General features: G+C 51.4%; 11 protein-coding genes across 13 annotated transcripts; 6 read left to right on the top strand and 5 right to left on the bottom strand.

The window, feature by feature from the left end:
• Positions 1-375: 375 nt before the first annotated feature.
• PV10_02059 (uncharacterized protein) lies at positions 376-966 on the top strand (the record flags this gene model as incomplete). Its single annotated transcript, XM_016366333.1, has 1 exon — positions 376-966. The coding sequence occupies one exon, from the start codon at positions 376-378 to the stop codon at positions 799-801; it is 426 nt and encodes a 141-aa protein (XP_016225851.1). The 3' UTR covers positions 802-966.
• A 155-nt stretch (positions 967-1,121) lies between these two features.
• On the top strand, positions 1,122-3,391 carry PV10_02058 (uncharacterized protein). The gene is made up of 3 exons (XM_016366332.1): positions 1,122-1,487; positions 1,558-2,061; positions 2,137-3,391. Exons 1-3 carry the CDS (start codon positions 1,314-1,316, stop codon positions 3,160-3,162), a joined length of 1,704 nt encoding a protein of 567 aa, XP_016225850.1. The 5' UTR covers positions 1,122-1,313; the 3' UTR covers positions 3,163-3,391.
• A 1,167-nt stretch (positions 3,392-4,558) lies between these two features.
• On the top strand, positions 4,559-7,262 carry PV10_02057 (uncharacterized protein). The gene is made up of 2 exons (XM_016366331.1): positions 4,559-5,393; positions 5,464-7,262. The coding sequence occupies exons 1-2, from the start codon at positions 4,955-4,957 to the stop codon at positions 7,101-7,103; spliced, it is 2,079 nt and encodes a 692-aa protein (XP_016225849.1). The 5' UTR covers positions 4,559-4,954; the 3' UTR covers positions 7,104-7,262.
• Positions 7,263-8,022: 760 nt separating this feature from the next.
• On the top strand, positions 8,023-9,298 carry PV10_02056 (uncharacterized protein). Its single transcript, XM_016366330.1, has 4 exons — positions 8,023-8,401; positions 8,482-8,538; positions 8,618-8,751; positions 8,829-9,298. The coding sequence occupies exons 1-4, from the start codon at positions 8,323-8,325 to the stop codon at positions 9,120-9,122; spliced, it is 564 nt and encodes a 187-aa protein (XP_016225848.1). The 5' UTR covers positions 8,023-8,322; the 3' UTR covers positions 9,123-9,298.
• On the bottom strand, positions 9,166-10,261 carry PV10_02055 (uncharacterized protein). The gene has a single exon (XM_016366329.1). The coding sequence runs from the start codon at positions 10,158-10,160 to the stop codon at positions 9,381-9,383; it is 780 nt and encodes a 259-aa protein (XP_016225847.1). The 5' UTR covers positions 10,161-10,261; the 3' UTR covers positions 9,166-9,380.
• A 981-nt stretch (positions 10,262-11,242) lies between these two features.
• On the top strand, positions 11,243-13,200 carry PV10_02054. 2 transcript variants are annotated; one of them, XM_016366328.1, is made up of 8 exons: positions 11,243-11,553; positions 11,670-11,829; positions 11,887-11,935; positions 11,991-12,056; positions 12,115-12,266; positions 12,325-12,613; positions 12,673-12,934; positions 12,983-13,200. In XM_016366328.1, the coding sequence occupies exons 2-8, from the start codon at positions 11,736-11,738 to the stop codon at positions 13,019-13,021; spliced, it is 951 nt and encodes a 316-aa protein (XP_016225846.1). In that variant the 5' UTR covers positions 11,243-11,553; positions 11,670-11,735; the 3' UTR covers positions 13,022-13,200. The 2 variants fall into 2 exon arrangements, with proteins under 2 accessions (XP_016225846.1, XP_016225845.1); XM_016366327.1 differs by having other exon boundaries at positions 11,243-11,829.
• Positions 13,201-13,821: 621 nt separating this feature from the next.
• PV10_02053 (uncharacterized protein) lies at positions 13,822-15,860 on the top strand. Its single transcript, XM_016366326.1, has 2 exons — positions 13,822-14,494; positions 14,577-15,860. Exons 1-2 carry the CDS (start codon positions 13,901-13,903, stop codon positions 15,795-15,797), a joined length of 1,815 nt encoding a protein of 604 aa, XP_016225844.1. The 5' UTR covers positions 13,822-13,900; the 3' UTR covers positions 15,798-15,860.
• PV10_02052 (uncharacterized protein) lies at positions 15,835-17,019 on the bottom strand (the record flags this gene model as incomplete). The annotated part of the gene is made up of 1 exon (XM_016366325.1): positions 15,835-17,019. The coding sequence occupies exon 1, from the start codon at positions 16,915-16,917 to the stop codon at positions 15,835-15,837; it is 1,083 nt and encodes a 360-aa protein (XP_016225843.1). The 5' UTR covers positions 16,918-17,019.
• Positions 17,020-17,218: 199 nt separating this feature from the next.
• On the bottom strand, positions 17,219-18,679 carry PV10_02051 (uncharacterized protein). The gene is made up of 2 exons (XM_016366324.1): positions 18,455-18,679; positions 17,219-18,389 (listed from the first exon to the last, which is right to left on the bottom strand). Exons 1-2 carry the CDS (start codon positions 18,614-18,616, stop codon positions 17,277-17,279), a joined length of 1,275 nt encoding a protein of 424 aa, XP_016225842.1. The 5' UTR covers positions 18,617-18,679; the 3' UTR covers positions 17,219-17,276.
• Positions 18,680-19,078: 399 nt separating this feature from the next.
• PV10_02050 (uncharacterized protein) lies at positions 19,079-20,169 on the bottom strand (the record flags this gene model as incomplete). Its single annotated transcript, XM_016366323.1, has 2 exons — positions 19,079-19,266; positions 19,323-20,169. 2 exons carry the CDS (start codon positions 20,167-20,169, stop codon positions 19,079-19,081), a joined length of 1,035 nt encoding a protein of 344 aa, XP_016225841.1.
• A 483-nt stretch (positions 20,170-20,652) lies between these two features.
• PV10_02049 lies at positions 20,653-23,027 on the bottom strand. Of its 2 annotated transcripts, XM_016366321.1 has the most exons (6): positions 22,719-23,027; positions 22,405-22,647; positions 22,198-22,337; positions 22,034-22,149; positions 21,256-21,981; positions 20,653-21,195 (listed from the first exon to the last, which is right to left on the bottom strand). In XM_016366321.1, exons 1-6 carry the CDS (start codon positions 22,731-22,733, stop codon positions 20,834-20,836), a joined length of 1,602 nt encoding a protein of 533 aa, XP_016225839.1. In that variant the 5' UTR covers positions 22,734-23,027; the 3' UTR covers positions 20,653-20,833. The 2 variants fall into 2 exon arrangements, with proteins under 2 accessions (XP_016225839.1, XP_016225840.1); XM_016366322.1 differs by having other exon boundaries at positions 22,405-23,027.
• Between the last annotated feature and the right edge of the window lie 166 nt (positions 23,028-23,193).

The following is a 23,193-nucleotide window of genomic DNA, read 5'->3' as shown; positions in this document are numbered from 1 at the left end:
CTCGCAAATAACACACTGTTGGACTGCGTCATGCATGAGGAGTCGATGCTCCATGTACCCCCCCCCCCCCCCCCGCGGCCTCCAGTCAGGTACCAGTGGTAAGTCAGGACTGTCATAACAAATGATGATGCATTTGAGGGGACAATCTGTGGACCGTGAAACTCTCTCGCTCGACATCTCAATCTTGGGCTTTAAGAGAAGGTCTCAATAGGTTATATTCACTACTCACAGCTGCTCCCGATTCTCCAGTTCACACTTGAAACTGCCTGCCTTAGGCAACACTGAGTTTTTAACAGAAGGCCACCTTTGTGCAATAGACTCCAACAGAAGAAATTTGCCCTTGCCCTGTCCAGTACCCTCTCGACTGAATCCAACATGTCAGCTGGGCCAGCGCCACCAAATCCTGGCACACCACGAAAGGCCCCCGGTGCTTCCAGCGGAGGCGGTCGCTTTGGGCGAAGATTTGCTTTAGGAGGAATAGCTGCCGCCATCGTCTATGCTATGTTACCGGCACGTGCACCTCGACCGCCGGGTACTCCATCGACCACGTTCAAAACACCAGGGGTTGAAAATGTGGAAAACGCCTATGCAAATGGCGGGGCTACAACGACACATACAAAAGCATATGGTGGTAGTATTCAAGGCCAAAAAGGGGCAGCCGGTCTGCGAGAGAAGAGTGGGACCAACACACCGGCTGGGTTTGCACACGAGGGCATGGGAGAGGAACAGAGGCCGGTACAGCCGACCAAAGTGGGCGAAGCATGGAATGAGTTCAAATATGGCAGTGTCAAAGGGAAATGAATAGCAGGATCAGGAGGGTCAATAATGTAATTGTATTGCGGCAACTCCAACCCTGGTGGCCAGACTCTACAAGGTCTGATGGATAAGCAGGGCGATGACTGCCACACTCAGAGTTTTTCAATGGCATATATCGAAAAGATGGGTCTAATAGAGGGAAAGAGAGGCTGTGAGAATACTGGATGGCAAATGATAGAAGCCAGGACCATAAGAGGATGATATGGAGGATCCGTCACGTCGTCACGTGACCAGCGATGTTCCAGATGCATGTTTGGCTTGGCGAACCGATCCAAGGATCCGCAGGCTGCTCTTGGACCGGCGCAACTCTCAACCTCTTCCATTGTTATGTCGCTGAGCAAGGCGGTGGGCGTCATGGATCCAGTTGGACAACAACCTCTCACCTCGTCATCAATTGCCCATCATGTGTCTTGAAATCCAAGCCCGAGATTGTTATTGACTGGATCGTTCCGTCGAGCCTGACTTGCCCCAGTTTTACGTCAGCAGTTGGCCCAACCATGGCGCTGGGGATCCTGGAACCACGCGTGGAGCATGTTCCTGGAACCGTATATGTGTATGCGGCCGAGCAGAGACAAGCAGAGTTGCTCCGGAGTGCGCAACATTTGAAAAAAGACAAGACTGGTCGAATCATCCTGAACCCACAACCGTCGGCCGATCCCAATGACCCTTTAGTGAGTGTTTACCAATAGAAGAGAAGGTAGTGTGATTATGGCCAACGGTGCGTTGCTGACTCTTGGACAGAATTGGCCCTTGTGGCAACGCGATAGCATCCTTGCCATTCTCTGCTTCGTGTCCTGCGTGGCAACTACAGCCTCTCCACTCCTCGCAGCCGATTCGGTGACCCTCGCAATCGTATTTCGAAGAACATTTCAAGATGCGGCACTTCTCACGGCATATCACCTCGTCGGTGTTGGAGTTGCAGGATGGTTATTTGTAGCGTCGGCGCGAGTATGGGGCAAAAGACATCTGTTCCTGTTTGGGGGCTTGCTTATGGTGGCAAGCTCGGCATGGGGAGGGTCGACACACAAGAACCTCAACTATGCCAGCCTACTATGGAGTCGGGTCATGCAAGGAGTGGCACTGGCACCGTTTGAGGCGCTTGTGAATGCGTGCGTGGGGGACCTCTATTTTGTTCACGAACGAGGCATCCGAATGGCGATTACGAATACGTGTTTGTTTGGAGGAGCCTTTCTCACCCCGGTCTTTGTTGGCATGATGGCGACAGACATTGGATGGCAATGGAGTGTAAGCCTTGTCCCCTTTCATCACTATGAGGTGGAAAAAGTGTGTGACGAGATCCAAGGCTGACTGGTGTGACAGTTTTATATCCTTGCCATCATCATGTCGGCTGGATTCCTTCTCGTCTTTTTCTTTGTGCCAGAGACGGCGTATCGCAGAGATCACTCCCTGGACCTGGACTTGTTGTCAAGCGACTCTCAAGAAGCGATTCGGCCTTCGCAAAGTTCCGAAGCAGAGAACAGGCAAGAAAATCCGGGGGAGAACACGGAGGAGGGTACAGGGGAGAAGACAGAAGAGAAAACTGTCCGTACGAGGACGACAGCGGGTGCAACTAAGGTGCCTGCCAAGGCGACATTTGTTCAGCGGCTGATGCCTTTCAATGGGCGCAAGACGGATGAGTCGTTCTTCAAACTGTTGCTGCGACCATTTCCCCTGTTCTTCCATCCTGCGGTGCTTTGGGCGTGTCTACTGCAGGGAGTGATTATTGGGTGGACGGTCATGGTTGGAGTGATCCTGTCGCTGATTTTCCTGGGACCGCCACTATTTTTCAACGAAAAAAAGGCAGGGTACATGTACACGGCCGCGTTTATCGGGAGTATGCTTGGTCTGCTGTTTTCTGGGATCTACAGCGAGTTGGTGACCAAGTACATGATTCGACGCAACAAAGGCAAGTATGAACCAGAGTTCCGGATCGTGCTGGTCATCCCAACGATGATAACATCGGCGATTGGTCTATATGGGTTTGGGATTACGGCAGGAGATGTGGCTCGATATGGGTGGATCGTTCCGGAAGTATTCCTGGCGTTCATCATTGTGTCGATGGTGATGGGGGCGATAGCATCGGCGCAATACCTACTGGACGCACACCGAGAGATTGCGGTGGAAGCTTTTACCAACCTGATCATCTTCAAGAACATGTTTTCATTCATCCTGGCGTACTATGCATACGACTGGGTGTTTGCTATCCGGATTCGACACCTGTTTATCATCTTTGGGAGCATCGAGGTCGCCATCTGTGCGTTGAGCATTCCGATGTATGTGTTTGGCAAGAAGAACAGGGCGTTGTTCCACCGACACGACCTGTTGAAGATGACGAAACTGAGGTAAGGTAATGAGGATGGGCGATGAGGATATGGAGGTTGAAGTGCCAATGGGCCATGGATGTCGATGGCCCCAACCCTGGTTATCTACGAGTACTCCGTACTCGCATCTCGAGTACTCAGTATCAGCAACCCTGCTATTCCTGAACTTTTAGCATGCATTTTATTTCACTGTCCTTTGCACTAAGTTAGCTAATCATGCCTTATCATTGCGGGGAATAATTGTCCGAATTGCCCGATCTAGAATTGTTTCATATTTCGATGGTGGCCCTGGAGTACGTACTGGGGCTCATTCCTTCAGGCTTTGACGAACATGGACCTGGGGCGGATGTGCCCGTGTGCCCGAGGTGTGAATCTGCCAGTCTACGTAGTCATGTTTGCCCAAGGCGTGGCAGACCAAGTGAGATCAGTGCGCTCGTAGCGTTGATGAAGACGTATCATCTTTTTCGTCATCACCGTCAACAACAACAATATGCAATTACCCATGCATTCGTTATGTACAATTGACATTGGTAGTTGAGACAATTAAAGTGCAACTTTATTTATTACATATACATCTAGGCATATAGGAGAAGCAAGATGTCTTTCAAGAGTGATGGTACTTGAGAATAACATCTGAAACCGGTTGGGTGTTTTTAAGTACACAATAAGTAAGCGTTAAGTGGCGCATCCTCTCAAACGGGGCCCGGAAATTGCAAATGAAGCTATTTGGTGGGCAGGCGGCATGGCAAAAGGGGGAGAAGTTATGCGCAGGAGTACCGAAACACAATAGGCTTCGGGCAGGAAAGGTTCAGGCTACAGGCTGTGCGTGTAGGACACAACACTCCAACAAGAGCCACCACCAAGAAACCCCCCTCCCCCCCCCCAAATAGACCCTGTCTTCCAGGCTAACTTAAGCTTGAGGCTCTACCCGCGTCCCTGTCCAGAGCCCTCGGGCCCCCGAAGTATCCCCCCCACCAGCCCCAAAGTTAGAGGGCCCTACAGGCCACCAGCCCCAGTACAATCATGACACACACGGTGTATACAGGCTGAAGAACTCACAGACTCCAAAGCATCATCCACTCACACTCACACTCCATCTCTCTCTATCTCCATCCATCCCTCTCCCTTTCTCCCACTCGTCACTCCCTCCCACACCGTCCCCACCATCTTCGGCTCGCCGTTGATCCCAATCAAACCCCAAGCGCGGGCCCGAGGGTCCCAGTCTCAATGCTCGCCTGTCGTTCAATTACACATTTGCTTTCGATAGGGTAGACCTCGTTTTGCTCGCCTTGGTATTGGGTCCAAAGGTTCAGTCACGCATCGTCATTGTTTTGTCCCTGGCTTCTTGGGGCCTCGGGCCTCGTCGAACCCATCCATCTGCTGATGTTGCGTTGGCCTGCTTGAATTTGTTGTTTGTCCTATTACTCCACCATCTCGACCTTACCTTTTTTCTATTGCTGAGATCGCGGTCGCTGTCCTCATCGACGTCGACCCAGCAGCCTATTGTCCATGGTTCTTGCATCGCACCTGTCACTCTTTTACGCCCGGTGTGTTTGACTGTTGTTTCATTCTGGTCCAGCTCCCGGCTAAACTCCTGAGTCGCTTGTCCCTGATCTTTAGAGGATCCATCTGGTCTAAATTCAGCCCACGTTCAACCAAGAGTGTCCCAAATCTGCAAAGCCCAACTTTCGAGGAGAAGTACGGGTGGCCATCAACTTGGCCTCGACCAATAACGACGACCATCATTACGACGACCACAACGGCAGTGGCGGCGTTGACACTGTTGTTGCGCCAAATCGACACACCGTCCACACAGCATGACTGAGCTCAAAGAGAGCACGCTGTGCCAGACCTGCAAGGCCTTATTCCAGCCGCCAGAGTTCCGGTCTGATGCCAGTGAAATACCCCACCACGGTCTGGAGGCACTGGCTGCCCGCGCCAGCAAATGTCATCTGTGCCTAACCATCTTCATGTCCATTGACCCAGACGCCTACAAGAATTTCCGCCGTGGTTCTATTGTCGACTCGGTCGGTTGGGCTTTTGTTTCCCCAATTGCTCGGGACCAGGCCCGGCTCAAGTTCCGCTATGTCAAGGCTGGGTCTGCGACGAACGGCCCCAGTCATGGTGCAGGTCCCTCCAACGGTGCCGGCAGCAGTAGTAGGGCCACCCCAGACACGGAGAGGTCCAAAACGAGTTCCTCATCCCATGACGGAGTCAACGGGTTAGTGGTCGAGTTGATCTTGATGAATCCCAAATGTGAGTGTTCCTCTCTGCTTGTTGGACCATGTTCGCCCAGCCATACTGATATTTGGACACGGTCACACAGATGCCGTAGAGCCAGGCGTGAGGACAATTGATCCACGCTCAGTCAGCACAGCATCACACGAAAGCTTTGAGCTGGCGCGCCAGTGGATCCAAGACTGCACCTTCAACCACATGAAATGCTCTGTCGCCGAGACCAGCGCCACCTGGAAACCAACTCACCTCCTGGATGTCTCCATCCGAGGACCTAAGGGCGCGCCGGGTGTCAAGTTGGTCGACGGCATGTTTGTTGATCCGCTGGCCGAGTATTGTACGTTGTCGCATTGTTGGGGCCAGTCCAAACCGGTGCGACTCCACAAGGGCACCCTCGCTGCCCTCAGACAAGGAGTTAGTGTCACGAGCCTGCCCAAGACCATCGCTGAGGCATGTACTGCGACTGAGCGATTAGGCTTTCGCTATCTCTGGGTCGACGCCTTATGTATCATGCATGACCGAGAAGAAGCGGTGCTGAGCGAAGTGGCGCAAATGCACAAGGTGTACTCCGAGGCCACCCTGAATCTTGCCGCCACATCGTCACGAGACGACGCGACAGGGCTGATCTACTCGCGCAACGTCGAGGCGCTACAACCGTGTATAGTCGAGGTGGGTGGATTGGGCATCGATGATGGAATGTACAAGGTTCTGCGGTCGACCTTATGGCACGATCTAGTGGACTCGTCTCCACTCAGTCAGCGGGCGTGGGCCTTTCAGGAACGGTGTCTGGCGAAGCGGACGCTCCACTTTACACGCAACGAGCTTCTGTGGGAATGCCAGCAGATGTGCTGCTCTGAGGTGTTTCCTAAAGGACTGCCGGCTACCACGGGCCCGCCCACGAGCCAGGAGTCGGTTGAGTTCTTCAGCAAACGGGTGCACCACCAACGGCACGGCAACTGGCACCAACTAGTCAAGATGTACAGCCAGAAACGGCTGTCGTACTCGTCAGACAAGCTTCTGGCCATGGCTGGGCTCGCCCGACAGTACATGGCACGCAACCGGCTGCACGAGGACGACTACCTGGTGGGCATGTGGAAGTCACAGTTGCCGCAAGCGTTGCTGTGGCGTGTGCACCGTGGTCGGCGGCCGACGCGGTACCGGGCTCCCACATGGACTTGGGCCAGCATCGACGGCGAGGTCAACTATCCGGAACCTGCGCAAGGACAACGGGAGACGTGCATCGAGGTGATTGACGTGGACATCCAGTACAAGTCGGACCGTCTAGGCATGGTCGAATCGGGCTTGCTCAAGGTGCGTGGGTTCATGGCGCGGGGACTGTTGCGACGGACGCATGACTACTGGGGCCACACCCCTTGTGTGATTCAGTGCTCCAAGGCCCAGGTCGAGCTGGAGAATGCGTCGTTTGACGACCGGCTGCCCAAGTTGTCGTCGGCGACAGGGATGCTGACGGAGCAGTTGGAGGTCTACCTGCTACCTGTAATTGATGTGGTCGATCGGGTCGAGGGCCTCTTGCTGTGTGCCACCATGAAACGAGGCGAGTATCGACGGATCGGCTGCTTTGAGGTGTCGAGGTATGACCAGATCAACTGGGATCGTTTCCGCAGCGTAATGAAGGGCGACGCCGAGATGGACAATTACGAAGATCGACTGGATCACACCAATGGGTATTGGTTTGCCAGCGACTATACATATACGATCAATCTATTGTGATGGAATGAGAGGTGAGGTGTACCATTAGAAGACTGGGGATAGGTATTGGATATGAGACGGCTGATGTCATGGGTTACGACTGCAATATTGATATAGATGAGAGAATAGGGGGAATATTGAATAGTATGTATACATAGGCCCAGGAATCCCTCTACAGTATGCTTTTTCCTGCAGAATGCCTGGGGGGATGAAACGAGCATGGATGAATACGGAGTATATTGAACTCGGCAATATTGCTTTATTAGTACTTAAATACACGCCAATGATTTTAATGATTTTAGTGATGTCTAACATGGCAGACACGGTTAAAATGTTCAAGTGTCACTGTGGTCACCCCACCCGGAACAGATGATCTAGCCGAGCCTTTTGCGCTAAGTACGGAGTAAGTAGTGGGAGCCTGGAGAGTGATTGTAGGCGAAGCCCCAAGATCTTTCTACTTGTATACGAGGATGCATCGTGGCATATGCATAAGCCCGGAGGCGTGAGTGATGGTGTCCGTAATGAATCTGGCAGTGGGATCTGTACACCAGTCTGATGATTTATGATAACATCAGGGTAGTTGATTGTCATGTTGCACGAGAGTTTGGCTGTCATTCATCCCTCCAGCTGTCTTTGAGCCAGCCACCGAAAGGATTGCTGGACTGTAGCCTGTAGGTAGTACGATAATGGGTATGAGTATAGGTAAGGCGTAGTTAAGGCTCAGAGCTTGACAGGGGGCCGAGGGGCTCCTCGGGCTCCATTGGCCCCATTCCCCCTTGTGTCCCTAGGCTTATCCCTAGACTTATCTTCTATCCTCCCCCATTCTCCGCAGTCGATCGTCCTGGGTTTCGTTGTTATTGGCCAACACCCACTCCCTCCCTCCACCTCGGTCGAGATCTGCCTTCAACAACAAAGACTTTCCTTTGAGATCCAAGCTTGTCCAGGCCCTTGGTACAGATAGCATAATATCGTAGCTCATCGAGAAACTACTTCCCTGCTGTCTATTGAGATATATAACGCATCTAGTGTCTTTTCGTCTATTACATTCAGTATAGCTTGACCCTTGCCTTTCCTTCTAACCTCACCCCATCTCTCCTTCCCTCTCTACATCTTTTTATTTCCACTCGCCCACTTCACTTCACTTGACCTCCCCTCACCTCCTGGTAGATCCTACATCTCGAGCTTCTTCAACACTTCCTCTTCCTGACTGTCTCCCCTCCAGACCACCACTCCCACAAAGATGCATCTCTCTCTCGTCCTGTCTACTACTCTCCTCGCCGCACTGGTTTCTGCCCAGGGCACTCTCGAGCTGCCAACCTGTACGTTGTCTACCGTGATCCCTATCCATTCACCTCGATCTCGTCAAATAAACCTAGACTGACATGGACCTTGTCCTTAGGCGCAATTTCATGTATCTCAGACTCTTTACCCGCCGACTGCGGTGGCGCACCAGCATGTATGTGACCATCCAATCTCGACGAGATCAATCCCATCTGCCTCAGCTCAACATCTAACCAACCATCTCAAAACTCTAGGCATCTGTGGGCGAGCCTCCTTTATTGAAGGGATCTCTTGCTGCATCTTCACTTCTTGTGACGAGGCCGACTCAGAAAAAGCACTCAACTATGCCCACGGTATCTGCGACCCTACGGGCGAAGGTGGACTCCTGGTATGTCGATGCGATATACTCGCCTCATATTTGCAGCTGGATTCCTGCTAACCAATTTGCGATCGTTACTACAATAGCCTGCGCAAGCTGGGTGTGCAGATAACAGTACCACCAATGGCACAGACACCACCAGCACCACCTCCTCCGCTACCGAGTCCTCCAGTACCGAATCCTCCGCAACTACTACCGCCTCTGGCACGGAGTCGGCTGCCTCAACCACTTCAGGATCTGAAACCACAACCACCTCGGCCTCAGAGTCTGGCTCAGCATCGCCTGCTGCCAGTGCAACGGATGCCGCCGCCGTCGTTGGCGTTCACGTCGGAATGGGTGCCGCTGCCGCTCTGGCTGTTGGTGTCGCTGCGTTGCTCTAAGTGGCATGAATCACAACGCACTATCCCCAACGGATACCATGGACTGGTATGCCTGACATTCAGATGGTCTCAAGACTGAGGCCGATGGTCTAATAGCGCAGCTTTATCGCAGATCTCTTACATGGACAATATTATACACATGACACAAGGCTTTTTGCCGCCATTTTTCACTCTCATCCACTCACGAGCTTCCCCTGGATCTATCTGTACAGATCTTAGCGTAGTATCACACGCGGCAGCATCATATCAATCTTGGTCTCATGACTCTTCTTCAGCCTCTCTCTTCCTGGCCACTCCAATTGCCACATGTCTCGCTTCGTCTTTCAACACCGTCCATAGATAGCCCCAGAACAACATGTCGGACAGAGCCAAGGTGAAGGTAACGCGATTTGCCAGCAACCCCAGTCCTGAAAAGCCCAGTGTCTCTTTGCCATGCGAGTAAAACACGTAGATCCAGGCCACCAAGATTGACGACCCAAAGACTCGCAGTCCCGACAGTGTCAGCCACCGTGACTGCGCTGAATAGAGGGTGTGCAGCTCTTCTCCATATCGACTCGAAGTTGATGAGGAGGACGGGGATGAGAGAGATGTAGAGGTCGGCTTCAATGTTTTAGAGGAATGGTTCGTGGAGGTGGATGGATTTGACGGAAGCAAGGTAAGGTCCCCAGCGAAAATGAACTGCATGACGGCGTACACGGTCATCAGCAGAGCGAGGAGGGCGCACAATTCTCGAGTGCCTTGGTCGACTGGCGAGGTCAGAGGTGATGTCGCTGCTGCACCTGCCAGGCGAGGTGGCTCAAATGCTCCCGGGCCAGCATTTCTCTGTCGTGCTCCAGGCATAATGGGTGGAGCCAATGGTGAGTCGGACAAACCGTCCTCGGAAGCAAATGCTGCCGAACGCACTCTCACGGCCTCGCCTAGAAGCCATACCGGGGTCGAGTTGAATACTTGGGAGGGCGAAAAGATCAAGTAGAAAGAAATGGTCAGGAGTGTGAGGCTGTGGGTTCGGAGGAGGAGAGCAGAGGAGAAGATGGCCATGGTGACGGAGGTGTGGAAAGTGAGGACCGAGATGGGGCGTGTCTGCGTATTTATGTGTTTGCCACGACTGAGGATATATTTTTCCCGTCGACGTGCAGTGGAACGTCGCTCAGAAATGATATAATATCAGTTTTGTCACTGGCACTGGATGGACATTTGTATGTTTAATGGTTAACACGTGATTACCATTTCTTTTGTATGCGCCTGCCACACTCCGACACTCTGGTCCTGTTTCGGGGCGAGTGTGATGCCGCCCTATATCAACCTCTCAGAAATCGCCCATGTCTCATAGCCACTTCCACTTCGTATCCACGTCGCATTTGATATCGTTGTATTGGGACTATGTAAATGACATTCCCGCCTCTGATATACACGGAACAATGGCCAAAACCGATCGCATCAATATCTTTCCTGATATGATTCCAAGCGATCCTTAGAAAATACCTGCCCCCACCTTCCTGGGGGAACCCCCTTTCTACCCTAGCCTTGCCCAAGCCTACAGTTAGTCAGATAATCCGGCGGACGACCAGGTCAAGGAGCGTGACCGCCTGGATACAGAGTCTTGAAGTTCGAGCCATGGTCCTACTGTGTGCGATGTTGTAGATCGGGTCTCGATCATTCAGAATCCAGACTCCCTCGACCTTTCGTCCAGGGAGTTTGGCTTCCCTTTTCAGGACCTGCTCTTCCACTTCTCATCTGATCTCTGCCTGAAAGACTAGACAAAAATGAGACGACCTGTCAGCATTAGGAGTGGCCAGTGATCCATAACGACCATGTGCACGCCTCACTCAACACATGCATCTGCGTCCGAGCCAGCCTCATAGGGGCCTGGGCACTTCGGCGTCGTATGTGTCGTACCTCGGTGGTATTTTGGACTGATGTGAAGGATGTGAAGGAGGAGGAAGAGAAAGACAAGGAGAAGAATAGGAGATCTAGCCGACGCCTCAGGCGGTACGTCTGCGTGTGAATGAAAGGTGCTAGTAGTGAATACGGAATACGGAATACGAAATGAGGAGGATGGTCCCTCATTGTTTCCCGATCGTGAGATCTCTCCCCAATGCACCACCTTCGACCCCACCACCCTGATAGTATCACACAGTATCGCCATGTCCCAGCATCCCTCGGCCATCATGACACCCCAGATCCGTAGTCAGGAATGTCCTCTCTCGTCTTTCACGGTCATCTCCAACTCTTTCTCCAGCTTCGACCACGCTAAAGACCGAGAAGCCGGAACCAACTGACTCCGTCACTCATCCCGCGATGTAGCCTAATTGTGGGAACTTGCCGTCAGGTTTCCCCGCCTTTCATTTACTCTTACACACACCTTCAGATACCTCGGCCAAGCTCAATGGGTTTTTCAGTTTGACCTGACCGAGTGTGTTGCAAGCTGAAAGTCTCTGACTCCACACCTTTTGCTTCGTCCTGAAAGCCCAATAAATAAGGCCACTCGTCGGCCAGGGGGCTATGATGATGATGCTTGCTTGATTCCCCAACTGACCACCGTTATAGTCGTCCCGTAAATTCTCTCTACCTTCAACCTTCTAAACGACACCCTCTCAGTTTGAGTCATTCGCAATGAAGGGACAATACACAAACTCCGGTCCCATCACCGCCGACGTCGATTTTGACAAAAGCAATGTTAGGGGCAAGACCGCGTTCATCACTGGAGGTATGTAATTCCCGACTCCCACATCTACCTCCCACATCTGCTGATCATGCACATAAGGCGCCAACGGCATAGGAGAAGCCTACACCCGGCACTTGGTAAAAAATGGGTCAGTCTCGACTCACCCAACATGCCAGATAGAGCCTCGCGCTAACGGCCTACAGAGCGTTTGTTTTGATTGCCGATCTTGACCAAGAGTGTGGCACCGCTTTGGAGAAAGAACTCTCTGGGTATGTCGGCTTTCCATCTCACATTGCCTCATCACTTATCACCCAATTTCCCTCACAGCTCAGTCAAATTCGTCAAAACCAACGTCACCAAATGGGCAGATCAACTTGCCGCTTTCAAACAGGCCCTTACTAGTTCTCCTTCTGGCCGAGTCGACATTGTTGTCGCCAATGCCGGCATCAGTGCAGCCGACTCGGTCTTTTTAAACGACGGTGAGTCTCACCCCAAAAAGCAGGGTAGTGGCCCCCCTCTGATTCATGGTCAACCCAGTCGAACAGGATGAGCCAGATGAGCCAACACTTAACATCAGCCAAATCAACCTGGATGGCGTTCTCTACACCACCAAGCTTGCCCTGTTCTATTTCCGGAAGCAGAACGCCGCCAACAAGGGCCCACCCCTGGATCAAGTTCTGGTCTTACAAGGTAGTCTAGCTGGTTACCTTGATCTCCCCGGCGCCGTCCAGTACGCCGCCTCCAAGTATGCTCTTCGAGGCATGTTTAAATGCCTGCGGAGGACCGAGTTGCAACACAATATCCGGGTCAATTTCATCGGCCCATGGTAAATCTCACCTATTGCTACTTACTCCCCACGACAAGGAGGCTGACTCTCCATCAAAGGTTCATCGCCACCAAGATCCTGACCAAGGACGTCAAAGATATCTTGACGTCTCAGAACGTCGAGTTTGCCACCGTCGACGATGCCGCTGTGGCCCTGCTCAAGATTGTCTCCAACCAAGACGTCATTGGCCGTGCCTTGGCCATTGTGCCTCGAAGCATCGCTCCAAGTGGCTACCTGGATATTGGCATCGATGACTATGACGAGAACACCTTATTAGGCAAGTTACAGGCCGGCGTTGGAGGTGCTACTCATCGCGCCACCGTGAGTTGCCCATTCTAGAGACCGATTCAGGCCACTGACGATATGTAGTTGAGTCCAGAGAAGCAACAGCCGGTTACATCATGGTGACGGATCTCCATAGGCATTACTACTACCCAAGGCCCGGGAGGTGGGGGACTGTGAAGACGAAAGGTCATGTGACCTGAAATATGATCAGTTTGAAGAGGGCCTTCCTTGCCCGAAACGCCATATGGATACTTACTGAATAGTGTATTGTGCTCCATATCAAGCTTATAGCTTATCACTGCATATCTCCGTCTCTGGCCGAGTTGTGCTGATGTTCAAGCACTCTCTGTGAACGTAGACTGTTGACAACTCAGTGCATATCAATGCCAAGACAGACTCGTATCGGGATCGGCGATTCTTTGCCGACTTCTATTAAATCTCAGCCTTTGCCGACCCGACCCATTCTAAGTAGTCAGGTCGGCCTCTCTCCCCCGATCATCTCACTACTCAGTACACCAACAGCCAAATCAAATGGCTGGGCCTCTATCGCCAGGCCATACACACCAAATAAGCCCTCACAGCGATGCTCCTCCGATGTGGAAACAGAAGAAGCGTTCTGCTATTGCGTAAGACTTCGCTCTCGTCTCCCAACGTCAGGTCCATATCAGACTGAACTGACTGACTCAGCTGTCGCCGATGTCACACCCACAAGGTCAAATGCTCGGGGGGCATCCCATGCCAAAGATGTCAAAAGGCAAGAAGGGGTGCCTCATGCGTGTACACTCCTCGTGAACGCAGAATAGCCGTGTCTGAGAGGTCGGTAGTGTCTTCTGGCCGGCCTTAGAGCCTAAGCCATGTCATAGAGCTTCCAGCTGACGAAACCTACGACACAGCTATTTGAAACAGTTGCAAGCTGATAAGCAGTTGGACTCTCACCCCGTGCGAGAGTCCGACCCTGATCAAGATATTACTGAAGCCAACTCATCTCAGAGTGTACAGGCCATGGAATCTCGTGGTCCAAGCCAGCCTCCCCCAGCAGACCCAGACATCCATAATCCCTTGCACGAACCTCAGAATATCTTTCAACTAGATCAAGCATCTCAGCAGCAATTTGTCGGAGAGTCAACCTGCACAGCCTTTGGCGATCGCCTACTGCAATGCATTCACCCTCAGGGCACCCCTGCCTCGATGCCTTCGGGCTATCGCTATGTCCAAAATTCGGCGTTTGCCCGTCAACTTGGCACCCCTGCCGAATGTAAACTCCCTGATCGCATCCGTTCAAATCTCCTCGTGCGTGTAGCCACTCGCTTCATCGGCCAGGACTACCATTTTTTCCTCCAAGAAGATTTCTTGCAACAGCTCGATGCAGCCTACAACTCTCGAGACATGCAAGACTGTGACCCAGTCTGGGCTTGCAAGTTCTTCGTTGTCCTGGCTCTGGGAGAGCTCTATTCTACTACCACCCCGACCATACCTCCTCATCAGACTGACAGCCAATCAGTCCCCGGTACTGACTATTTCCTCTCGGCGGTCAATCTTCTTCAGGATCAGTTCGAGGAGCCCACAACAGCAAATATCGAAACCATGCTATTGTTTGTAAGTTGTACAATCTTCTAGGACTTCTCAAAGACCTCTGCTCTTGATAAAGTTCTTGCTCAATATGCTAATATACTATCAGTGCTTCTATTCAAACGCCCTCGGGCGCGTCAAATCAGCACATATGTACAGCGGCATCGCGCTCAGGCTGAGTACATCTCTCGGTCTGCACAGAAGCATCGACAAATGTGTTAGTCTCACCCCTGTGGAGCGGGAACACAGAATTCGCCTGTGGTGGACCGTTTATATCTTTGACCGATCAACGAGCTCCAAGCTTGGCCAGCCACTGAGTATCCATGACAACGACATTGAAGTTGAACTACCGTCATGGGAGACACTAGCTTCTGACGCCCGGCGAAAGTTTTCATCCCCGGAACATCTATTAGCCAACATTGAGCTATCGCGCATCACCGGCTCTATCATGCGAGATATTTATGGGTTGTCGTCCAAGGACAGCCATGGCAGCTTCGTTCATAATGTCCGATCGATCTTGAAGAAACTCAAAAAGTGGGATGCCAATGTTGCTCCCAGCCTGCGTTTGAGTCAAGGGGCCGCCCATCGCCCTGTGGCTTCATTACAACTTCACTTCAACCAGTGCATTATACTGACCACTCGCCCAATCTTGCTACATGTGCTCAAGACCATGAACCCCTTTGCTAGTGCCGCAGTGTCACAGGGCGAATCAGCGACACCACCCATATCAGATACAGCGAGAATGCTGGCAGACTCATGTATCTCAGCCGCGAGGACTTCCAACAGCATTGTCTCACAGCTGTACATTGAAAACGCCTTGGCCACCTACGGCTATTTCGATGCTCACCACCTGTTCTCCTCAACCCTGATCCTCATCATCTCCGCTATCATCTCACCAAACTCGAGCGACTCAGACGCCGTCCAGACGTCATTCTACCTCCTCAAGACCATGCGCGACAACGGCAACATGGCAGCGTCACAATATTATTCTCGTCTAGCCCATATCCAGTGGACCGTTGGTCGCCTCCGAACCCGTGTCACAGCCAAAGAAACAAATGTGGCCAACACTACTGAGTCTAACCAAGCAGTCACTACTCCTGTGTCATTACCAGGCCCGCCCTTGCTCGACACCACAGAGTTTGAAAACTATGATTGGAGCAACTTCCTTGTCCCCAGCACAGCGGTAGAAAATTACGACTGGACTGGTCTTGGAAATATCTCTGTTGACCCGTTGGATAACCCTCTGCTACAGACATTCCTGGACCATACTGACACTGGTTGGGACGACAGTCTGGGCTTATCGACTGAAGACAGAAGCTACGTACTTTAGCCACGAGACTTTTCTGTCTCCCTCTCTTCGTTCTATCTCAAAGTAGCTCTGGCTCAATCGCACCGGCTCTGTCGAGTATCATCCTGTAATGTTCGACTCTGCGATGCTTTTCGAATGCAAACGTCTTCTCCTTTCCCCTCCGACAGTCCTCAAGGTCAATCTCAGCTACCACCAACTCGTCTTGTTTTGTCTCAGCTTCTTGAATGATATGCCCATTTGGATGGACGATGATGGTGCCTCCCACCAGAGGGTTCCCATCCTCAACTCCCGTCTTGGCCACATTGATGCTGAAGCATGCGTTCATGTAACTATTGCCTTGACAGCTCAGCTTGTGGTGTAGCAGGACTTCTGCTTCGGCCTCTTCAGCACTCATGTCCACCATCTCACCCGTAGCCTTTGTCGCAAATGCCGTAGTGTTGTAGCCACAGCACACAATTTCAGTCCCCTGTAGGCCATACACCCGCCATCCCTCGGCCCATCTCCGATCATTACAGATCAATATGCCAATGATAGGGTCGCCTCTTAGCTTCGACTGTGCTGGGTCAGTCACCCCATCCTTCTTCTTGAGTGCGCCATCAATCAGCCCAGGTGCTCTGAACGCAGGGAAGCCAAGGTCTCCAGGTCGAAAGTACCGTTTTTCTAGCTGCTGATATGCCCCCGCGGCTGTATACGGCTCCACAGCTCCTGGAAGGTGTACCTTGCGGTATTTTCCCACGACTTTCCCTGCGTCAGCCGAGTAATAGACGCTTGTGTTGTAGTCTACATGGCTTCCATCGGGCTGGACCGCCCTCTCGGCGTAGCCAACGCATATGTCGATGGCGTGACTACGCGCATGGTCGAAAAGCCGCTTCACGCGTGGTGCTTGGGCGATGCCACCTTGAGTTGGATCATCGACGTCAAAGTAACTCTTCAACTCCTGGTCATCTAGCAGGTATCGTGGGAAGAAGGTGGTCAACGCCAATTCCGGGAAAACCACGAGTTTTACTTTTCGAGATGCCGCTTCGTCCAACAGTATACACATGCGTTCGATCACCGACTCTCGTGAATCTCCAACATGTACAGGGCCTAGTTGTCCGGCTGCAACAACCAAATGTCGACTTGATGGCTGGCTGCTTGTCATGTTGTCGCTACTTCGTTTTCACGGTCAACGATCGTCTAGTATCGCGTTGTCTTAGCAGCTACCACTGGTAGAGTCTAACTACCTGATACAAAGATCTGCTAGGATGGCGTGGCCTGCGGGCATCCCAGACCGATTTTCAAACCTGGACCTGAGCAGGTTAGACTGGAAAGAGTTTCCAAGGTAATCTTTATCGGCATGCGAGTTGCTGGATCGGCAATCGAAGCCGGTTGGCTCAGAGCCCTTATTCCGGATACTACTTTTCACCTGTGGACTTCGATCTCGACATCGGTTAACGGTCCCAGTCTAAGAAATTGATCACCATTGAGAGTGTTCTCAAGGACTCCCTATCTAGTCATGTGTCAGCTAGTGCTATCTCCACCATATCTAACCACCTCATTGAAAGCAGCTGCGACGTATTCAACATTATCTTGATTGACACCACTGAGACTGGCTCGGCCATTCAGCATCAAGTAGATGTGATGGACGTGCCTGAGGCGCAAGACTTGCTTTTCATTTAATCCCGTGAAGCTGAACATGCCGATCTGGGACTCTAAATGGCCCCAATCTCCACTGTGAGGCCGAGCTTCGATCTGCCTCCTCAGGGTTGCTCGCACATCACCAATTCGTCGAGCCATAGTCTTGAGATCTTGCAACCAGATGCTTCGTAGCTCCGAACTTGATAAGATAGTGTAGACAATGCGTGCTCCAAACAACGGCGGGTTAGAAATCTCGGCCCTTCCCAGCCGTAGAAGTTGACTGTATGCTCCAGAATTGGGTGTTAAACTGGGTAACACCAGGTGAAATGCACCAACTCGCTCGCCATACAGACCAAAATTTTTCGCAAAGGACTGTGCGATACACATTCCAGCGGGCCCATTGTCTTGCTTTGTCATGGATCCCTCCGTGCTGAACATTGTTTCCGTAAAGTACCGAACCGAGTATGCATCGATGTCTGGATCTCCCGTTGCGAAGCCTTGATATGCACAGTCGAAAAAGGCAAACAGCTTCTTCCGCCTCACAACCTGGGCAATCTCCTGCCACTGCTCCTGCGTTGGGTCGATGCCGGTAGGGTTGTGAGCACAAGCATGGAGGATAACCACATCGTTTTCCACAGCATCGTCTTCGAGGCTTTTGATCATACCATTAAAGTCAAGAGACTGGGTCGCGGCATCGTAGTAAGGGTACGTCTTCTGCTTCACTCCAGGAGCCCCTACCGTCCAGACAAGATGGTGGTTGTTCCACGTCGGATCCGAGATGAAGACATGTCGAGGCTGGAGTTGTTGAGCCAGAAACTGAGCACCGACATGGTTGGCTCCTGTTCCAGATATCGTTTGAACCGAGACCGCGTTGACCGAGGAAGCAAGAGATTTGCCCAGGATGAGGTCTTTGGCTAAATTAAGAAAAGGGACTGAGCCCTGGATTGGAAGATACTCGTGGTCCAGGTTTTCGGTTTCATGCAAGATTCTTTTGGCCTGGCAGAAGTTGGCTGATCAGGAGACAAGCACATTTCTCAAATAGACTGACATCAATGACCTACCTCACGTACTGATGGCAGAATCCATGGCTTACCCTGCCCATCCCTATACACGCCTGCCCCAAGGCTGACTTTCTGAGGATGCTGGTCGGCTTTGAAAGCTGCCGTCAGGGCGAATGCTTCATCCAGCGGAAGTTCTGGTATCTCGGCTAGATTCCCCGGCATGGTGAAGGTGGTGAGTGGGTGTGACAGGATACTTCAAGCCTTGACTCGAAACCTACGATTAGGCCACGAAGAAGGTTATGAAAGCTCATGTTTGAAGGATCTGAGTCACGCCGAGATCTTAAGCTTGTCAAAGGCGAACGTATGCACGGAGGAAGCAGCCAAGAATGTCGATCCTAAAAGTCGGCGCGCCCTTCCGTGATTCTGAAGTCACCCTATGTGGCTATTTCTTGCTAGGGGCTCGTCTCGTGAGACCTAGTGGATCTGTTGGAGTTGTAATGTGCTCAATCAGAACTCATGGAGCCTTTAACGCCAGTCACACGTTGCCCAACGCCCTTATGAAACAGCTCAGATTTCTGGGGCAATTGGTTAGATTTTAGAGATTGATGACACAGGGAACAAGTCAATCCCACTAGAGATACATCTATGTGAATCAGAATTCGCCTTTTTACATAATATCAAGATTTAGGGGTCTAGTGCCATCATCAGGAGTTTCTTATACACGGCCACACACTCAATCAAATCTGGAATCGCCACCTGCTCATTTTCTCCATGTGCATGCAGGATACTGCCTGGGCCATAAAGATACCTCTTGTGATTGCCTTTCAGACGAGGGATATCGGTCCCGAATGATACAGGCATCGAGTCCAGTCCTGAAACATATCAGTATTCATTGGTCTCCGAATTCTGCTCTGAGCCCATTACTTACCTTCTACCTCATAGTCCAGATAAGTCTCGGGGTATGCAAAGTTCTTCTTCAGGGTCACATGGGGGTACTTGTCGACAACAGCAGCCACCTTTGTCTCGATGGCTGCTAAGTCTGCTGCAACTCGGACACCACACAGCGCATAGGCATCAGCTGCAAGAACATTGTACGCGACGCCACCGCTGACTTTGCCACAGTTGAAAGTCGAAGGTCCCAGCAGTTCCGAGACAGGGTAGTCGATGGACTTGAGTTCTTGCAGCAAAGCTACTAATGTCGAATTTGCACTGCATCCCTTGTCAGGATATCCCGAGTGACAAGCAACACCGTCCACGAATAGCTCAAAGACGTAATGTCCCTTGTGGCCGACTGCTAGTTTCCCCTCCGTCGGCTCGCCAAAGAGAATGGCTTCCCACTTCAAGTTCATGTCGTTCGCCGCCAACATCCCTGGTCCTCCCTTCTCTTCGCCGACTACGAACAACAACGACGTGTCGCCATTGGACAGCTTGCCCTCGGCGCGGAGTTCCTCCACGGCAACAATCTGTGCTGCCAATGGTCCTTTATCATCACAAGCCCCTCGGCCATAGATGATATCTCCTTGTATGTGGAAGTCAATATGTGGCGGAACTGTGTCCATGTGTGATGTTAGACAAGTTCGAGCTTTTCGGTCGTGGCCCAAATATGCGTAGACATTGTACCGATTCGATCCGGGCGCAATGGGTACTAATTCCACCGTCCAACCGAGATCTTCAAGGTAATTGGCAATGAAGCGCCCAACTTTCTCTTCATCCTCGCTGATGGACGGAATGTCCATCAACTGCTTGAGCAATCTCACCACTGGGCTATCGGCCATAGTAAGTCAATTGATGTTAGAGAAAGGGTCGTCATTTAGAGGAGTTGTTGCTCAAAGTAGACACATTCTCCGATGCCAATATCTCGAGCACTGCTGAAGCCTCTAAATACAGCCGAGCTCAAGCTCCATTCTAGCTCATCATCGAATCCGCCCAGGAGGTATCGTATGCATATCATCTACTGATACTAAACACGTGCATTCTGGTCGGCTGTTTGCTCCCGACCCTGATAGAGAACGGCCGATTTCAAGCCGACAGCTTCACAGCTATAGCCGATGGGGCGCAGATCTATTCCAAGCAATGAGATACTAGATACATATCTCCACGTATTTGTCACTGGTTGGCCAGTCGACATGGTTTTGCGAGTGCTAGTTCCTTGCGGAGTCGTGCTGATTATCATGAGGGCATGATTTCTGCGTTCAATTTCAAACGTCACTACCACCAACGGGTAAAAGGGCGAGAATCAGTCAATGAGTGAACGTAGCTTAATGTGAATCACGTCCTTGATTCTAATGGCACTACATGGCTCAACTAAAGCGACTGCATCCCCATCAGGCATGTCCATAAAATAAACACCAAGATAACTCTCAGATCACATAACTGATCTCAATTTCCGCTTGATTCCCTCCAGCCAGGACCGGACATAGGATTCACCGAGTTTATCGGCTAAATGCTGTACTTGAAGTACACGTCGTAGTCACCCAAAGAAGGATCGGATTCGAGAGGGGCTCCAGCTTGCTCCGCAGCCAGGATTCTTGCTGCCCGCTTTCGATTCACAATTACCATGGTGGTCATCATGGTGACCACGATGCAAGCAGCAAAACAGGCCAGTCCCAAGGCAATGGAAAGGCCACGGATGTACCTTGGGCCCGTTGGCGCGGTGAAAATCTGTCCAACTGCGACACCGGCGGTGTTGCCGATTGTGAGAGTGAATCCAACCATGGTTGCTCTCTTGTAGTGCCTTGCAACATTGTCTTGAAGCCACATGAGTGACAACCCAGTGGTTGGATAAATTCCTAGTGCGGCAACTGTGTTTGATAATCAATAAAGGTGTGCTGATATAGTGGATATGGGAAGATTGAACATACCAAAACAGGCGAAAAATCTGACTTTCAGGTTATCCACACTAATCAGGATGGCATACCCAATGACCAGGCAGAGAAGACCTCCAAGGAGGAAGGGACCTCGAACGCCACTCCTGTCGGACAAGTAGGCGAGAAGAAGGAAGAAGAATAGGGCACATATGTATATGGGCACCGTCATGAGATTGGCCATCACGGATGTATAGCCGAGACCTCGGACAATGGCGGGCAAGAAGGTAGTCAGGCCGTAAAGCGAGATGTTGATGGAAAACTGGTAGCAGAAGAATGCGTACCATTTAGGGTCCATGAAAGCCTTGATGCACTCCTTCAAGGAGAAGGTTTCCGAGTGACCCCAGCTAGGATCCAGCTCGTAGCGAAGATTCATCATCCTCTTCTCTTCGGGCTTGAGAAACCATGCCTCAGTTGGAGACTTGGGAAATACAAACCAGAAGATAGGCACGATGATCACGGTCATGGCACCTTCGACACAGAAGAGCCACCGCCAGCCAGAAAATCCGTTAGGGCCGTGTATCTGCGTCAAGCCGAATGCAAGAACCCCACCAAAGGCGCTGGAGAACGCGCTGAAGGCGAAAATGAGAGATGACCGCTTGCCTCGTTCCGACTTTTTGTAAACCCAGCCCAAGTACACGTTGATGCAAGGAATCAATCCGGCTTCGAAAAATCCAATCAGCAGTCGACACGCGTACAGTCCTCGGTAGTCTTGAATAAAAGCTGCATCACATCATCAGCATGGTCCTAGTGCAAAAGGGAGCATTCTATATACCCATAGCCAGAGCCGAAATCCCCCAGCAAAACGCACAGGTGGTCATCAGTGGTTTTGGGCCAATAACCTTGAGCAGCACGGCAACGGGTCCTTCAAAAGGGACATATGTTGCGAATCTATAAGGACGTCAGGGGACTGCCACGGATAGTTGTTGAGTGACTTACAGCAAAGTAGTTGCAACACCAAACTGATTGCCTGTCAATCCAATTTCTTCGGGCATGCCCGCAATGTTGGCGTTACCAAGATTGCTTCGGTTGAGGTTCGACATAAGATACAGAAAGCCCATTGGCACGATGGCATACATCTTCAGCATCAAGTTAGTAAACACCAGGCGAGACATACAGCTGCCGCAGTGGGAAGATGATACATACATCGAACTTTCTCATCATCCGTGCCTCTTTGACGGGATCGATATACATATCCGAAGATCCATTCTCCGACTCGTCTTTTGGAGTGGCTTCGTCGACTGATGCCATTTCTTTCCCTGGGGGTGCGGGATCTAACGCGTGGGAAGAGTTGCTGGAGTGCGTCATGGCTATCTGAGTGACCTTGTGCTCTGAATCGATGGTGAAGAGCCAATTGTCAGGCGTCGAATGAAAAGTGTTGTCCGAGCCCTGTGTCGGACGATGATCAGAGTCAGTCTTTGTGTAATCACACAGCCGGCTGATCGTTGGGGACTTTATACACAATATGCAGACATTGATAGACCAGCCGCTCAGGGGACTATCTTGGTCTGCTTGCAGCAGCGTTGAGAGGGCCAGCTCATCCTTCTCAGTAAACGACCACTCGACAAGTTACCTAGGACTTGGCCCACACCACATTCCAGTTTATGCTTATCCAAAACCTGGAGATAAGACCCACGCAATGGATCATTCGCAGATAGCCTTTGATAGTCACAGAATGAGTGAATGAGGAAGACGATTCTCGGTCCCTTCTGCCGGTAGTGAGTTGAGTCTTATCAACTAAAGTCGTAAAGTCGGGATATTTTCTAACGCATATTCAAAGTTTCATTATCATGGGCCGATCCAGTCGGCGCGGCGATAAGTCCGCAACCAATTGAATGTGATCGGCATCGGCTTCTGTGAAAAGGGGCCCACTATACCGGTAAGATACGCAAGACCGTCGGTTGGTACAATGCATCTCGCGGCCTCTTATTCTAT

The sequence above is a fragment of the Exophiala mesophila genome (assembly GCF_000836275.1).
Source record: "Exophiala mesophila strain CBS 40295 unplaced genomic scaffold supercont1.2, whole genome shotgun sequence".
Classification (NCBI taxonomy): domain Eukaryota; kingdom Fungi; phylum Ascomycota; class Eurotiomycetes; order Chaetothyriales; family Herpotrichiellaceae; genus Exophiala; species Exophiala mesophila.
This window is presented reverse-complemented; position numbering and strand designations above follow the sequence as displayed.